Below are 17,242 nucleotides of genomic sequence, written 5' to 3' on the forward strand. Positions count from 1 at the left end.
AGGGTCAGTACCAAATCTTAGATTTCTGAGTAGAAAATTCCATTTGATGCACACCAGTATGGTAAAGGGCCTTGTGACTATAACCATAACGTTACCCATTTATTTTCAGTCTCCTTATGTCTCTATCCTTTCTAATCTGTGGCATTTAGTAGGCCATGGTTTAGGTCAGTATGATCTCTTTCTGGCACCAGGATAATTATATTTTGGCTTTCCACCCAAGCCTAGTACTAAGAAGCCTGACCTTATCGCTAGGTGTGTACACGTCTGGATGCTAGGTATGAATAATGTAGAAGAAGAATGGAGAATATCTTTTTGTCACAATTTTGTGTTGTGCAGTGTTCGTTGTTGCTTCAGATTAGGCTTGTTGTTAAGTGCATGGGGATCACAAAAACAGTTTCAATAACAATTCTATTTATACGCAGATGATATTCAACCAGATGCCAGTTTTCGATAACAGTTGCAAAGGTTTTTTCACCTTCTGCCCCCTAAGCAAAAAAAAGGCTACAAGCTGACTAGATTTGACTAAACAGACCATACTAAGCCATTTCAATTTGAGTAGTCAATTATGTTGATTACATTGGGAAAACCTGACACTACAGCAAAATATTTAGTATTGGCCCCCCGCAATGGTAAATACCTAAAAGTCAATTGGATGATCATTCGTTGAGGTGCTCATTGCATCAAGCATCTTATTATAAAGCATTATATGTGTAGAAAAGTGTATGATTTTAGTGCATAAGCACCGTTGATAACTAAGACCTAAGATCTTTTACCTGGACTGACAGGTCCTCTTTTCCAGGTGATGTATTGCATAGAAAGAGCCTTCTGACATCCTGGACCCTCTAAACCAAAAGATAATGCAAGTGACCGTGTGGAATTTGTATAGCACAAAAATACACCAACGCCCAAATACACCAAAATGTATATATAATTTTGCCTTGTCCATGTGTCAGGTACAACCTAGCCAGCTGTCCTAATAACAATATTACCATGTCAATCAATATTACCACACTCATGAACTTATACTATATGCAAGCTTTTACCTGCAATGTAAATAATTGCCAGCATCAACATAGTTTTCTGTTCCATAACTCTACTTACCCTAGTAATAGTAACCTTACGAACGCACTGTATACCTACTAAGCTGTTCTACAATACTTGAATGCTCTCTACCCACCTCATCATTTATCAACATCATGTATATACCATGTTATGTTTGTATTGTACATTTACCACAGAAGATAATGGGTTTTAAAACCCCCCACTTAAAAGCCAAGGTTCTGCTCAAGGATTCTTCCTGTTAACAGGGAGTTTTTCCTTGCTCCTGTCGCCATTGTTCTTGCTCTAGGGGGGTTTAGGCCCTGGGCTCTGTAAAGCGCCTTGAGACAATTTTATTGTTTTGGCACTTAATTAATTAGATTGAGAAAATTGCTACTCCAAAACCTATATGGAATGATTTGAGAGGCACCTCAGTAGATAAGTACCTAAATATATTTTGAAATGAATGTAAACCTAGCACTTCTATTCAATTACTTTTTCCTGCATTCCTTCTGGATTTGGTTAGACAGCTGGGTTTAGGGTGTCAGTTAAAAGCTCTGCACCGCATTATAGTGAAAGTGACAAGATCAACTAATAGATTTCAAAGCAAAAACTGAATGTAACGGCAGTTAGCATACATTAGCATACATCTTTACACAATTCACAGCAGCTGTGACTGTAAGAGATAGACTTAAGTGCCAGTCTAAATGAATGGAGCCCATAGCATTTCCTTCACCCATCTCCTTCCGACCTTCTAACAGAGGACAAACACAGAGGAAAGCAATGGCAGGATTAATTAAATTATGTTATGTGATGTATATTGTGAACGTGGGAAAAAAGAAAACTCTTACCGCCTTGTCTAAAACAACTGGGTGCTCAGGTAAGAAATCAGGCCTTCTTCTAGCCATGGGAGAGCTGGCCACTTGAAGTAGAAATTCCCTGCTGTATGATATCCTTTCTGAAACCAAAAATATGCAGAATTATGAACCTAAATCCAGAGGAGTGTAGTACGGACAGATTTCATTTACATTCAGAACATTTATATCAATCAAAACATGCCTACCTTTCTTTGCAACAAGACCCTGGCTGTGTAGCTGAAGAATTTCATAAAACTGCTCCACTTCAATTCTATTAAGCTATAAAAAGATGGAATACAAAGACAAGGGATATTAAAAGATCTTACACTGGTCAGCACGATTTCGAATAATGTATGTAGGTTGTAGTGTAATCTTACAACCTAGATACTTTGACATTTCCTTTATTTCTTTTCACAAATCTAGATAAGTTGTTGCTCACTCTGCATTTAAAACTCATAATTAAATATAACTTAATTTTATACCTCAACAAACAGAATGAAGTTAAATGTTAAACCCAACACCACGAGTTTATAAACAACACTACAGTTATACAGATATAAAAACATCTTACTGAGGTGGCCTGTGATTGTGCAAAAGAATCAAAGTCTGCGTATCTCGGCTGATCTGTGATGAAGTACAACACGTTAGCAGTCATTCCACATAGATATATTAATTTATGTGTGTATAAATAGTACTCGTTCATCGATTTCTAAATAAATTACCTTGTTCAGTATTCAAGCGACGAAGTGGCCGGGCTGGCTCAAGGTGCTTCATCCGCCTCCTCGAGACTTCCATTTTCTCGTACGATATGAATGATGGTGCTTAGATATCAGGGCTGGACACAATTCGACAAAATGTCATTGACTGAGAGTAATATAATGTCATCATACGTAAGCTACACCTGTTTTGCTAAGAGCACTGTTCCGGCCGGGCACATGATCATAGATCAAACGTTACACGTCGCCTGCTATTAAAGTTTATAACGTTACATAATTGTTTCGACTTTTCATTTCTCATTTCTTTTCATTTCTTTTTTTCCCCCGAGTAAAGCAGTGGCCTTGTTTTGAGGTACTCGCACAATGCTGATGAACGATTACATTAAAACCCTAACTAGTACATTTCCATAAAAATGAAGACTAGAGCGAAAAATGTGCAATGCAACCTAGTGGACAATGGGGAGCGAGGTTTAGGCATGCTAGATGCAACTGTGATTTCAGCCACTAGGACGTTAAAAGTGACTTATAACCTTTCAAACTTAGCTAACGTTAGTTAGCAAACAGTTTTAGATGCACACTACCGAATGTATCTCATTATGCAATTCCCCTCATTCCAGACACTTTGAGGATCAAAGTAATTCTAAATAAATGGCGGACATCCTCATTTTGGCTCACATACGTTGCGAAAAAAATATATCTCCATCACTGAAGCAGTTGATCGCCGATTTGAGCTAACTATACAGCTTGAACGGTTAGTGTATTGTCTGAAAAACTTGTTAACGTTACATCAAGATACCATGTACAAAAAGTAAGCATCGTTAGTATATTTATCAAACGAGCAACTTCAGATTAAATCGAAGAGAACAGTTATCAAGTTCAACTCACATGATGTCTCTTCTCCATCCACGAGACACGCTCTCACACACCCTCGCCGTCACTCACGTTTCACCAACTAGCCTGTTGTCTGCGTCCCTTTAACGCAATGCCTACGCTAATGCTGATGGCAGTCGAGCTCGTGACACTGTTTTCGAAAGCAGAGGTGAAAATAAAATGGGACAGTAACTCGTGGTGTTTATTATTACATTTTGTCTGAGCAGTTTCAATAGACAGCCTGTAGCCAACCTCAGTCGGGTTGAACCAATCAATTTCCTACAGGAAAATACGCTTATACGTATACTCGACGACTTTTCATAAAAACCGCCTTTTTTCATATGGAGATCTTGGTTTTATTTCTTTCAGCTTGTCTCACTTTTACACCCTCTATTATGTACACGCCTCTGTGGTAAACTGCACCCCTATTTATTCTCGGGTTAAGGTAGTGCATGAGGATTTGGCTAAATGTTATCGTGGATCAATGTCTTCACAGTGGAATATTGTAGGAGACAGGCAGGCTACTACAGGTGGGCCCTAGATGATCACCAGGCATGCCCTCTATTGGCAAGGTAAAATTAATAATATAATGTGCAGACCACCTTAAGTGTAAAGGACAGGTATATTTCTTGTGATTGCTGTAGAAAAAAAAAATCTTTTGGATCTGTAGCACACATAATAGACTCTATTTGACAACTTGCATTTGTAATTATTTTACGTTATAGCATTTACAGATCATTCAACCCTTTTTAGTAACACACATGAAAAGATATTACATTTCTAATTCCACAGCGGGCCAAAACTCTCACTGTCACATGCAAGTACTCCTATCCAACAACAACCTAGTCAACCTAGTAATTATAACAAAAGAGTGTACTACAACCATCATTCAAAATACATGACAACCACAAAGAAGATACCTTTGTCAGCATTTCACTGAGGTTGTCAGGTGAGCACCTTCTTCCGTCAATGTTTTATTAAATAACACCTGACACCTGCTGAAGGCCCAACAGTGGTGTCCATACTAATGATGGGTTTGGACACATGTCAATATCAGAGACAACAACATACACACCTCAAGATACACCTCTAAAAGATTTCACATGCATACCTCAGTGTCTGGACGATGCACTGCCTGATTATATAAACTTCAATTTCATTATACTATGGCATGCCATAGTAGCCTGGATACCAGACCGAACCCCGCCCACAACATTTTTGGTCTGGAAGTTCGGTCTGGCACTGCTCCGTTGGGGAGAAAGTATCACAGATCCGAAACGGCTGTAGCCAATCAAATTGTCAGGGCGGCTTTATACGATGATGGACAGATGGCTTGAGTAGAATTAACGGTAGATTCGAAATCGTACCAAGATGGCGGCGTCTCGGGAGCCTGTTAGTGGGAAATATTTTATGTGAATTAAGCTATCTACACGACTTTTTTATGTCTACATCGACTCGGTTAGTTGTGTATGTGCAACACGAATGTTGCAGAGTATTGTAGGTCTTAACTGAAGCTCTCTAGACCATTATTGTTAGATATTTGCTAACGCATAGACCAAAAATCCATTGAAACACATAGTAGCTAGCCTCGCTGCTAATAAGTATAATGTGAGCATGCATATCTCACAGATATTGACAGCGCATTCATTTTAAAAGAGGAACTGAGAAACGCGATTAAGGCATTTGTCGATCGAAAAGATGTTTTGGCCGTCCTTCCTACGGGATCCGGTAAAAGTTGAATGTATCAGATGGTCATACTACGTTGCTCTGATTGGTTCTAGGTATCCAATTGAGCGAAGAGGCATTTTCTTTCCTGGTTCGTTGAAACACGCCCCATAATCACAGCTCAATGGAGCAGTATCAGACTCATATTCTGACTAGAATTATGAGTATGACATCGTCAGGCTAATGCCATAGGAGGGTTGGGCTGGGCGAGGTAACCCCTTCGGTGTACGAACCTGGGTGAGGGTAAAGTGTATGGCAAACTTCTGCAGACACAGTCTCCGCACAGTGCGCATGGTGCAAATTTTGTCGTCCGTACGGACTGTCTGTGTTGCAGCAAAATTTTGTGTCCATGCAGACGTATTCATAATTACTCCACAAGTTCGAAACTGAGCATTTAGTGGTTTGCATGTCCATATCCATATAGTGCATAGCATGTCCGCAGAAGTGTACCTCGACCTTAAGGGTAGGGGTTGGGGGAAGTAGAGTCCCCCGGAATTACGACCACGGATAAGGGTGACAGAATAAAAAAAGCCGCTTTATTCATGATTCTCTCAAATTTATACGCTTCTGAAATAGCAACCTCATACACAGTCAAAGTCTACCTTATGCGTGGCAAAAGGCCAAACTGCAAGCTCCACAATTTCAATTTGCTAGGCAAATTCTCCTCAACAGTATTGATAGCCTTAACAATTATTTCTCTAAGCTCTTCAACCTGTCCTCGGCCACTCAGTATGTGGAACTGTACCACCTGACTGAACTCTTCACCAGTTTCTCTACAGTAGAAGGAATCACCTCACATTAATATAAAAACCCTCTTCCACCAGTTTTCCCTGACTGATAGATACACTTCTACATTTGCTAGGTTACAGATTTCACCATCATCCTTGCCCATTTCAGATTGTCATTCATTCTTTTAACAGCTGACGTTTATTGAAGGCTCTAACACATGTCTTCTTATAACAGTAGCTGATAGTGGAGACTTTCAATAAAGGAGATAATGATATTTCTCTCTTTTTTAATGGTTTTATTAATTATAAAGTTACTGAATTATAGACCTTATTATCATTGTTGGGCCTGAATAATCTGTCATTTTCTGGATGAGGGTCTGCTACTGTTGAGCAAGCACACTGCATTATCTTATGGAAATGCATCTCTAGTGTCAATCATAACATTAACTAGCTGGTTAGAAGGGTATTTAGAATGAAGGATACACAATATATCGTCATTAAGTTATCCTGAAAGTTTTGAGTTTGGGTATAGTTTCTCATCAAGATTTAAGTTATAGATGAAAACTCTTCTTTTTGGATGAGGGGTGCCATTGAACAGACTTACATTCATTTCTTACAATCCCCATATGTCCGACTACGTTTAAAGAGTCTTTACCCACTGGATCTATGCAAATCATGTATTTTCCTGTCCCTCCCACGACATAACAGAGACACTAAGTTGACATTGAAAAGTACTGACATTAAAAAAGTAGCTTAAAAGAAATCCCACACTGAAAAAGTGAAGAATGAAGAAACAAAGAAAAGATTGTCAGAATAAACAAAAAACAATCATAACATCTTCTCAGTGGCCAAAGCTTATTTTAATAAAGTGTTTTATTGCTAATGTTCTATTTTTCAGTTTATTTTATTATTGTTAATGGCAAACTTAAAGTCTTAAAGTCAGATTCCTGCTTTCTGCACATAACTATCAAGCTATTTGCCTTCAAATATGAGACCAACCTCCTTGCTACCACACTAAAGACGACCAACCAAATACAGCCATATTTTCAAAACATATTCCAAATGCACATGCTTGGGCATCTATATTTTCATATTGTAATGTTATAAGAGAGGGGTTTTACATGAAGGTAGATCACAGATCACAAAATTCTTTCTTAAAGACCATCAAATAACAATGGACAAAAATAGTTATGTATTTGTATGGATGCTGGAAGATGCTTTAATTAAAGTACGCATTCTTCCTCCAAACTAGTGGTAGGTTTTGGCTAAATGATGGTGGTATATATTACAAAGCACAAACCACGTAATTCTTTGTCAAATCAACCTGCAGTTTTCAAGATGTACAGTACGTATTGCCAAAAGGGGTCTATTACACAAACTTTCAATTGTCTAAGTCTAAGACAATAATTGACCTAAAGTGTAGCATTTTAATAAGCATTGTTTCCTTAAAATATGCACCTCTTAACCCTCTGCACCTCTTTTGGAAGTTAAATTAAATTTTAATTATTTATATTGCCTGGCTTCTCTTAATGTGCTTAACAGGGCTGTGGCCTAAGCCTTGAGGGGAAGCATAAATCAATGGTCAGGAAAACAAACAGGAAGAAACCTTAAGGGTGACGGTGGGTGGTTACACAAGGCCAGTACTTACAGATCACTTTGGTATTTTCTGGATACTCCCTAGGTACTGGAAGTTTTCACATTCAATGACCTCACCTGCACCTGATATCTGAAACTGCCGTCTACTGTTGTGACTAAAAATATTGGGACCCTTGCATTTTTTTCAAATGATGCAATAATTTGTATGTGTATATATACAGTATATTATATATATATTAAAACATTTTTTTTATGATAATTGTGGAATAAAAGCATCTTGGCATATTGCAAGTGCATTTCTTTTGCCCCTACCCCATCCCCCTTGTCAAAATTAAGCTATGCTCAGTCTTAATGCTATGCTCTACGCCTGATTTCCCACCCGTCAACAGATTTAGGAAATCACAGACCAAAGCCCTAGATCGGAGGAAAAATGCCATTTACTCAGCGCCTGCAAATAGGTGCTTGATAGCTGTTCAAAGATGTGATCAGAGAGACACGCAGAAGACTTGCAGACACCTGACAGATATCTATCAGGCCTTTTGAATAAATACCGGGATAAAAAAAGTGTGTCTGTATATCACGATTTGTGACTATAAAAATGTTTTACACAAATAATTTCCAATATTACAAATCCACCCTACACCTTCAAAGCTATTCCACAGGTAGAGATACTTTTGTCTCTGATTTGGGGATGCTCAGGTTTGAATCAGCAATATCATTTCACTATCCACAACTGATTGAAAGTTGCCATTATTGTCTTTTTCTTATCAAGGTGGAAGAAGACTTTGGTATAGATTAGGCTGGGCCGCATAAGCAAAAGCTACTTGACTGCCTCAAGACCTGACTGCTGAGGAGACAGCAAGACTACCCAACTTGGATGTGTCCCTCATGGATGCAGTTGAGGTTTACACTGCAACAGTTGGGATGAATGGACATCGTTGGAGAATTACTGTAGCTTAAGAAAAATAATAAAATAAAAAAAACATTTCCAAAAACATCTGACATTTTTTTCAACATTTTGGCATTTAATGTATGTACTGAAAAGCAAACAAAAAATATGGTGTCAAAGTATACTGGTGTGAAGCAAACCAGACCTTCTGGGCTGCATATAGCATATTGTTAAGCAATGCGACTACCAAATTCATGTAGTTTAACATAATTCAGCACTTTGTCTTTCATGTTTCTATTATACCGTCCAATGCATGGCCATTCACTTTCTTTATCCAGGTCAATATGCCCCTCTTTACCATTTGATTGGTTGAAATCCACAGTATGAGCACTTTAATTCTGGGGATTTTAATGAATGTAAGTTAAGTTGAATAGCTGGCTGCCTTGTGTGGGATGTGTTGACCAGATATCAATGTCAAAGTGCTTTTTTTTTGTCACATGCACCAAATAGCTGAGCGTCATCAGAGCAGTGAAATTATTGTGACCTGGCAGGCAACATCTACATAGTACAAGGGCATAAAAGATCAAATACAAATATATAACATATAACATAATATAAGAGATGTGCTTCAAAACACAATATGACAATAACTGATACGGAAGAAGAAACATTCATTTCATGGTTATTCGATACATTTGGCCTATGCAGTAAATTCATTGTTTATTGTTGTTAAAGCCTTTTTAATGAGTTCGGTTTTAATATGCTATGCATTCAGTTAAAAGATGAGACAGTCGGGATTCCATCATTTGTGTGGAAGCAGAGTCTGAGGCAGTTCTAAACTAGTTTGGAGAGTACGAGGATAGTGCGTACACACTGTGAATGAGGCCCATTTTCTGGTTTGTTTCCTTGTAAAGAACAATTTCAAATGTAAAACTATACTATGGCTTGGCTGAATCTTAGTTTTTATAATTATTACATACATTATGCGCAGCTAACTTACATTTCTAATTATATATTAAATCAACACAAAGTCCAGAGTAAACCTTGCCTGTGAGACTATATAATTTTAGTAAATGATGTGTGCCTAAGAGGATGCAGTAAATGATGTGCGCCTAAGAGGATGCAGCAGCACTCTCATCAATGTTGTAAACACTGCTTTGATTCACACACAAATACATATCCGTTTGTGCAATTTAGTTGCAAATGTCAATTCTGGCAATGCTTGAATATAAAGTACATTTAGGTACTGAAGCTCGTTTATTATGACAGTTAGCAAGACTAGATAACTCACCTGTGCTTTGGCAGAAGGAATCATTTGTGCAGTGGGATCCATGACAGACTGCAGGGAAAATACTGTAACTGCACGACATTGTTTGGTTGAACCACTTTTTGAAATTATCTGCTTGCTCCCACAAAGAAGTCTTGCCCCTGGGCTCTGTGATCAGTTGGTGTAACAATATTCCTGATCGGATAGCCAAACCTGAGCATCCCTGTTGGCTATTCAGGAGAAGTGATTCAACGGTTTTGTACCTGTAGAATAGATTTGTAGGCCTACCTGTAAAATACATTTTAAACTGTAGAATAGGTATAACTGTAGGACAAATTTGTACCCACAGAATAGATTTGTAAGAGTAGCATGGATTTTTAACTGTAGGATACATTTGTAATATTGGGAATTTGTGCAATAATGTTTAGTTACAAATTGTGAAAAAGAGACAATTATTTTGTCCCTATTTTAATTCCATAGCAGGCTAAATATTTTGACCTGTCAGCAAGTGAAGTGTTGTGACGGCAGTGAGTGGAGAGCAGAGAGCGCAAGGCATGGGCTGCAGTCGGATAGTCTTTTTTGCTAAGGAAGGTAGCTAAATTGAGTGAAATGACCCGGAAGAATGTAGGTGGCAGCCATGACGAGAGCTGGTTGAAGTCTTTAAATGCTTAGGAAAGGTGCTTCAATGCCCCCTTTCTTATCCCCTTTAGCATAGGGTAGACTGGACCATCTTTTACAAAAGGAAAGGAGATAAAACCATACTACAGCTGTAACAACATTTTAAGACCCATGTCAGTAACATCAAGCGTCGCATAATCACATAGCCTAATGTAAGTGCAGTCATATTCTCTAAGCATGCACAGCAGTTCTTATGAATCCTCCTTGAATTCTGTTTAAGGTTTATTCTGTTAAAAGGAAGGTTTTCCTTATTGCCTTGTACTTTCTGTAGGGGGGTGAGACCTTGGGCTCTGTAAAGTGCCTTGAGCCAAGGGGAATTGTGTGCTACTTGCATCAATACAATTGAATTTATTTGAATGTGCAGATAAAAATGCTTCAGTTACTTTCATAGTTTAAAAGTAACAACTTTATGTGTTCCGTTCTTATTATTGTTACTTTTAACAATACCTGTTGAAAAAAAAAGCCAAGCTAGATAATGATATCAGGATAAAAATCATCAAACATACCAGACATTCAAATAAAGGTCTTTACTAGAGCACGCCATGTCATATCCTAGGCTGATACAAATATAACAATGATCATTCATTACTTAACTGTGGCCATTATCATTTTGTTGTGAGGCACTAGACATGGAAAAGCAAAAAAAATCATACATTGGGAAAACCACTTGTACATGAACATTACTGCATCATATGCCCAGTTCAGATTTTAGTTGTTTAATATGGAAAGATAAAGACTAAAACTAAGCTGACATATTTGTCTTTGAGCCCAAACATCAAACACAATACAAATATTACTCTAGATTTGCAGTTTCATATCTTGCTATAATCATTCAAACTTCACTGATACCTTTCTCTTCCCAATGGGCCTTCCATGCAATTCTTTAACAGCAGTTAATGCTTCACGGTGCGATTCAAACACAACTGTAGAAGAACTGTTCAAACCACTTCTGTCACACTGTACTGTCACAGATCCAGGAATCACTCTGTAGCCATAGCAGAAATCATAGATCTCGTCAACTTTGATCCGTGTTGGCAGATTTGAAAGCTTCACACAGCTTGGTTTATCAAACTGCTGCCCAGAAGACACAAAGCCTTGATTCGAGGGGCCCTCTCCTCTGCCTCCAAAAGCATCAGGGTGATCTAACTGCAGGTCATACTGGCCTCCTCTTCGCCCAAAAGTGTGAAAAGGCGTATCATGATGGTGTGGGTGGATGTCTGGTGGAGCCAAGCCATCCATGTACACTTCGTCTGCAGAGAGATTAGGTCTGCGATCTTGCGTTGCCGGATATCTCATCTCACCAGTTTCCCTTGGAATGTCATTCTGGCCAAAACCTGCCGAGTCAGAGATACCAAACTCTCTCATCTGAGCCCGGGTGATGCACTTCAACATTACCTCTGAACCCAAAAAACGTTGCCCATTCAGAGACTGTGCCATCGCTGCCTCATTTTCAGTTTGAAAAATGAGCAGTGCTTCACCAAGTCCAGCTCCATGTTCATCTCGTAGCAGAATAAGGGAATCTTCTGAAATTCTAAAGCCATGGAAGAAGTCCATAATCTCCACCTTGCGAACATCAAAAGGGAGATTGCGCACATAGAGGCAAACTCTGTCTGAGTCAAAGCCCTCTTTGCTGTGGGATGGTGATATTTCACCAGAATGTCTGGGCCTCTTTTGGTCATCTAGCTGCTGGTTCATTGACTGAAGCATGGCAATCATCTTCTCTTTAGAAATAGGAGCTACAGTCACGGTTTTGTTGGCCAACTGTTCCTTGTGGCGAGACAGGCCGGCACAATAGTCCCTTAGACCACTGAACAAGACAAAAGCAGCCCTTGTTCTTTTCCCATATTTATCATTAACATGAATGATCTGATCATCCTTCAAGGGAATGGGGTGGAAAAATCCTTTTATGTCCCTCTTCTCCACAGCATAAGAAATGTTCTCTACCATCACACAAAACTCCTCCTTAGAAGGAGAGGAAGATCGTGAACGGTATGCCACAGGTGAGCGTGATTTTGGGCGATCAGGTACATGTTTTCTTGAAGTGTACGAAGGGCTTGGCTTGGGACTGTACCCATTGGGGTCTATTGCTGGTTCACTGCCTCCACCTGCCTCCAGCCACTGCTTCTCAGCACTTGGATTGACGCGAACGTACCGAGATCCAATGTATTCACGGTCCCTCTTCAGACCCTCAGCAGCATCCTGGCTTGTTGCAAGTTTCACCAGGCCAGAACCGTTTAGCATGTCCCGATTATTTCTCAAAAGAATTATGTCATCAACCCGCAATCCCTCAAAAAATTGCAGCACATCTTCCTTTGTGACTGAAAATGGCATGCCGAACAAATGCAAGTACACGTTATCTTTGCTATCTGGTCCAGGTTGCCTTATCTGACTGCGTCTCCCACTGGAAAGTGACCCATTTCCCGCCTCTGGGTGAAGATTTCCATCTGCTCTTGGTCGCTCCATGGAAAGTTTCCCACCAAAAGACAATGGTTCAGCTTCTGCAGGTCGACCACCGTCTTTGTACGTCCTCCTACTATTGGCCTCTGGCTTCTTAGTGCTTGCCTCAAGAACCTTTTGCATCTCCGATCTGCTACTCAGCAGTAAGTTAACAGGGGACCCCTTAATGCAACCGCCCGAGCGACTCATTGCACGCCTGGCATCTTCATCAGATGCAAAGATGATGAATGCTTCCTCAAGCTCGCCACCAACGATATGCACCCCACCATCTGGGATTTTGAGGCCAGTGAAGAAATTGCGAATATCCTCAGAACCTGCCGTGATTCTGAGTCCCTGTAATCGGATGACCACAGCCATAACGAAGAACAAAACAACAGCACCTGCAGACAGAGAGGCATACAAAATAGCATTATTGGTGACGCAACAAAGCCACCACACCAACTTCCAGGACCTTCTTCTTTATGCTGTCTCAGCACCAGACCAAACACACTTGAGAAGAGCGGGATTAGCTACACGCTGACCATTAAACAACACTTTTTCTACAGTGTAACCAAGTCCACTGCATTTACACTGAAGAACATTAAAATGAAACCTTGAGGATAGATTTTTAGAAATTCACAAAAGGGTAGCTCGACATCCTGCCAAGCCGCCCAAACTGTGAACAAGTTAGTTAAACTGACAGTATCCGTCCAGCTCATGCAGAATCATCCATCAGCCTCCAACCACTTTCTGTATGTTAATTGGTTACCACATAGCAAATACTTTGATAATTCCATAAAAGCCTGAAGATGCATTCTGTTGTTTTTCCGTCTCAAAACAACATGCTGTTGTCCATTTCATACAAGCTAAAAAAGGCTAATTTCATTCAATTGGCAAACTGGTGAGGGAGTTGTGACATTGAGTGTCCCAACGCACCAATCCCAGGATAAAATTCTCCTCACAATGACATAAATACCGTTCCGTGTTTGTCTCTTCACAGAAAAAATGTCACCTCAAATACTTTCCGCTGAATATACACATTAAGTGTAATGCATGTTGTATTCATTGTAATTCCCTCATCCAAATACATGTTATGTAGGTAGCATAACACACCAAAGCCAAATCAAACCATGCCCACATGGAAGCACTTCATACACACAGAGAAGCATTTACAAACACTCCAGAAAGGTACCATTGGCAAAAATATGTTACATCCAAGCACTACAAAGACCCACAAATCTAAATCCCTCACAGCACACTCCTCACCCTATTTACGGTGCAACAATGAAATGTCGATTACACAGCAGGACCACGCACAATACATTGTCAGTATTCCCCAGTAGCATAGGGGTAGTTATGGGCGTTACCATCATTCAGATACTTCCAGATGACACTAGACACCATTTTCTAGTGTAATGATGCTGAGTGATGTACTACCAGCTCTTAAAACTGGCAAACAACAGGAAAACTATCATCCTAGAAGTAACAGACATCCTCTTTGTAGTCCTGCCACTATAGGAATAGAAGATTATATGTGTATATAATCAGATTCAGAATCTCATATCTTAGTAGCAAACAGTCCAGTTGAGAAAAATATGAATCTCCTAATAGTCACAAGAGGCAATGATAACCTCCTCTTAGAGCCATTCAAAATTACCATAACAAATCCATTTTGTAGAAAATACCCAAAAGGGAGAACACTGGCAAGCTTCCAACCTCCTTTGGATTTCACTGCTCTCTGTTTTACCCAAATCTGTGCGTTGTTATGCATCTGGGCATATGAGCATCAGTATGTTAGCAACAAACATAGTCACTTGAATTACAGATGGCTGCGGAGCTACCTGTCAAGGTAGTAGATAGATAAACATTTGAACATGTGCCCAGTGTACATAACGGGCCTAAACAAAACTCCAGCCAATTTCAACCCTACATGCCTGAATTTCCAAAAACCCAATTCCTGTGATTTGTTCATGGGATCCATAATAAAGAAATGCCTTAAGAATGCAGATTGTCAAAGTTCAAATAGGCCAGAAAACACTCGCTTAGCCATTGCTCATCAGCTTTGAAGAGAGAACCTATGCAACAATAGTAATAGACTGGAATCCTCTTCGCAGACAAACTAAGTTCAATGAAAGAGCACAGAGCAAGAAGCACAATTTCCGGTTTCAAACTGCATGTCAAAAGATGACACCTTTTGCTACATCGCTCAAATGGCTACCATCCTCTACAGTCTTATGCCAACATAGGCGCGCATACAGATCAAACATCGGTCCCGCAATTGCATTTATTACATGCACAAGAATATATTCTCAGACCCCCAACTGAGAACTTGTCGACTGTCAAAGAACACCTTTGCAAAGTTTTGCCATGTTTGACAGTAAGACACGCACGCCAGACCTGAGACCTTAAATCTCAGGCAGCCACAGGAATGAGCATCACCGTAGGCTACCCTGATAGCCTAACCACGGCGTCTTCAACTGGAAAATTCACCACGATGTTGTCTAGTTAGGCAGAGAACAAAGAAAGCCCAGTAACGTTACACTACATTTTTTTTTCCCATTCTCGTGCTCGGGTAATAGCGTTAACCAAACGTATTTTAGCAACCCATGTTTGGTAGGTTAGAGAAACGTTCGTGTTAAATTATCGCTCAACGTAGTTTGATTAACGTTTTATAAAGGATGAATATCGTAAGAATCGTTTTCCAGAACATTTAATTTCCTGATTGAAAAAGACCTAGAAAAAAAGGTTAGTCAGTTCAGATGTAAATAATAAACGTTAGCCTAAATTCGTTAGGCCCTCATGCTTAGCTTGGAGTATTCAATATACATACATGTATGAACGTCAGCTAGCTACTTTTTTGCTAACTAGGCAAGGAAACCTTTGCTGTCTAAAAAAATCAGCAAAGCACTTACGCTGATCACGAATAAAAAACAACCTTCTTGGTAGGTTGATCGATTCCGTAAATACGGTGTACAATTGTAGGAGCGAGTGGCCTAAAAACCTGCTGCAACATCTACAATAAACCCGTATTTCTGGTTAAGTTACACGAGCTGATAGAGCAGCTGCGTGTACATTTCAATATGGCGACCAGTGGTTTTTCTATTGCTTCAAAATAAAAGTCGAGCACTCTTTAGTATCTTCTTCTTCTGTAGTGTTTACTGGCAGTTTACAAACAATGCGCACTACCGCCATCTACTGGATGTCAAAATAATAATAATAAAGGAAAAACAACAGAAAACAACAACCTTAAAGGCACCCAGGGTACTGTTCGGCGACGCTCGCTAAGCGGTTTAGCGAGCTAAATTCCAGGCTAAAAAAAGACAACACCGCTTTAGCCAGTTCGGCGTACCAACTTTTGCTCAATAACCATGGTAATGAATCGCTTAGCACTAACCTGCTCCAGGGCAGGCTAACCAAAGTTTAGCTGGCTAAACTTGCCACACCCACGCCAAAAGGAGGGATCCCATTGACAAGGAGTCATATTATAGTTTGATTAGCGTAGGAAGAGTTCTTTGCGATCGCCAGGAAGATCCATTTCTCCATCATGATGAGTTCTTGTATGAGCGCTACCGATCCACCCGACAAGGAATAATTAATTTAAAAGACCTTCTCGAGTCATTTATTGAATACAACCACCGTCGAACATTGAATGTCTTCACTTTCTTGCGAGTGCCTTCATTTTTGTAATGTCGGCGATGCGGAGAACAAAGCACTCATAATTATATGACATTGGTACAGTTGATAAACCAGAAATAACTTTCATTCGCAGCCTGAGACGTGATTTTTAGTTTGCACATTAATAGCCTAACGTTTTCTTTGATCCCAGGTAATTTGAGAACATAACCCACCTCCATTACGGAGATATTGGCTAAAGTTGTTTTACCTACTTTAACTTACATCATTGCAAACATTTAGTTTTGCAAACGTGTCTAGTTTTTGTGCAGTAGTGAATGGTGGATGGTGGAGGTGGATGGTAAGGTGGATGCATGATAAGAAGAGAGAAATAAACACAATTTATTTGCATTGCTTCAATTTATTGAATTTCTCACATTTAGTCATTTAGCAGACGGTTTTATTCAAAGCAATTTAAAACTACAATTCTTACGAAGGTGAGGGGAGTCCAACCGGAGATCTGCTGCACGCAAGTCATACGCTCTACCCGCTGCACCAAAGTCACATGTTCGGCATGAGAAAAGATATCACTTCTTAGACAGCCTATATACAGTTTCTTTAATGCTGTCGTAGTCGCAGCAGTGTTGAATTTTGACATGATTATGGTCTTGAATTCTTCATAATGCGTTCATGGTAACATCCTGCCTTAGCGGAGAAAAAAATGACCCTTTTTCTTTGAGTTTAGACTATGGTGCCGTTATAAATGTCATGGTTTTGGCGATCGACCTCTCCTGCCTTTTGAAGAGGGACGTGCACGCGCAATTTAGCTG

At 39.7% G+C, this 17,242-nt stretch overlaps 2 protein-coding genes across 2 annotated transcripts; both read right to left on the bottom strand.

Annotated features, from left to right (window-relative positions):
• Positions 1–1,844: 1,844 nt before the first annotated feature.
• Positions 1,845–2,772, bottom strand: gra (granulito; the record flags this gene model as incomplete). The annotated part of the gene is made up of 4 exons (XM_080856176.1): positions 2,618–2,772; positions 2,467–2,519; positions 2,102–2,174; positions 1,845–1,996 (listed from the first exon to the last, which is right to left on the bottom strand). The coding sequence occupies exons 1-4, from the start codon at positions 2,688–2,690 to the stop codon at positions 1,845–1,847; spliced, it is 351 nt and encodes a 116-aa protein (XP_080712302.1). The 5' UTR covers positions 2,691–2,772.
• An 8,104-nt stretch (positions 2,773–10,876) lies between these two features.
• On the bottom strand, positions 10,877–15,818 carry rbm12bb (RNA binding motif protein 12Bb). The gene is made up of 2 exons (XM_080857196.1): positions 15,713–15,818; positions 10,877–13,201 (listed from the first exon to the last, which is right to left on the bottom strand). Exon 2 carries the CDS (start codon positions 13,176–13,178, stop codon positions 11,193–11,195), a length of 1,986 nt encoding a protein of 661 aa, XP_080713322.1. The 5' UTR covers positions 13,179–13,201; positions 15,713–15,818; the 3' UTR covers positions 10,877–11,192.
• Between the last annotated feature and the right edge of the window lie 1,424 nt (positions 15,819–17,242).

Source organism: Sprattus sprattus, assembly GCF_963457725.1.
Source record: "Sprattus sprattus genome assembly, chromosome: 18".
Taxonomy (NCBI): domain Eukaryota; kingdom Metazoa; phylum Chordata; class Actinopteri; order Clupeiformes; family Clupeidae; genus Sprattus; species Sprattus sprattus.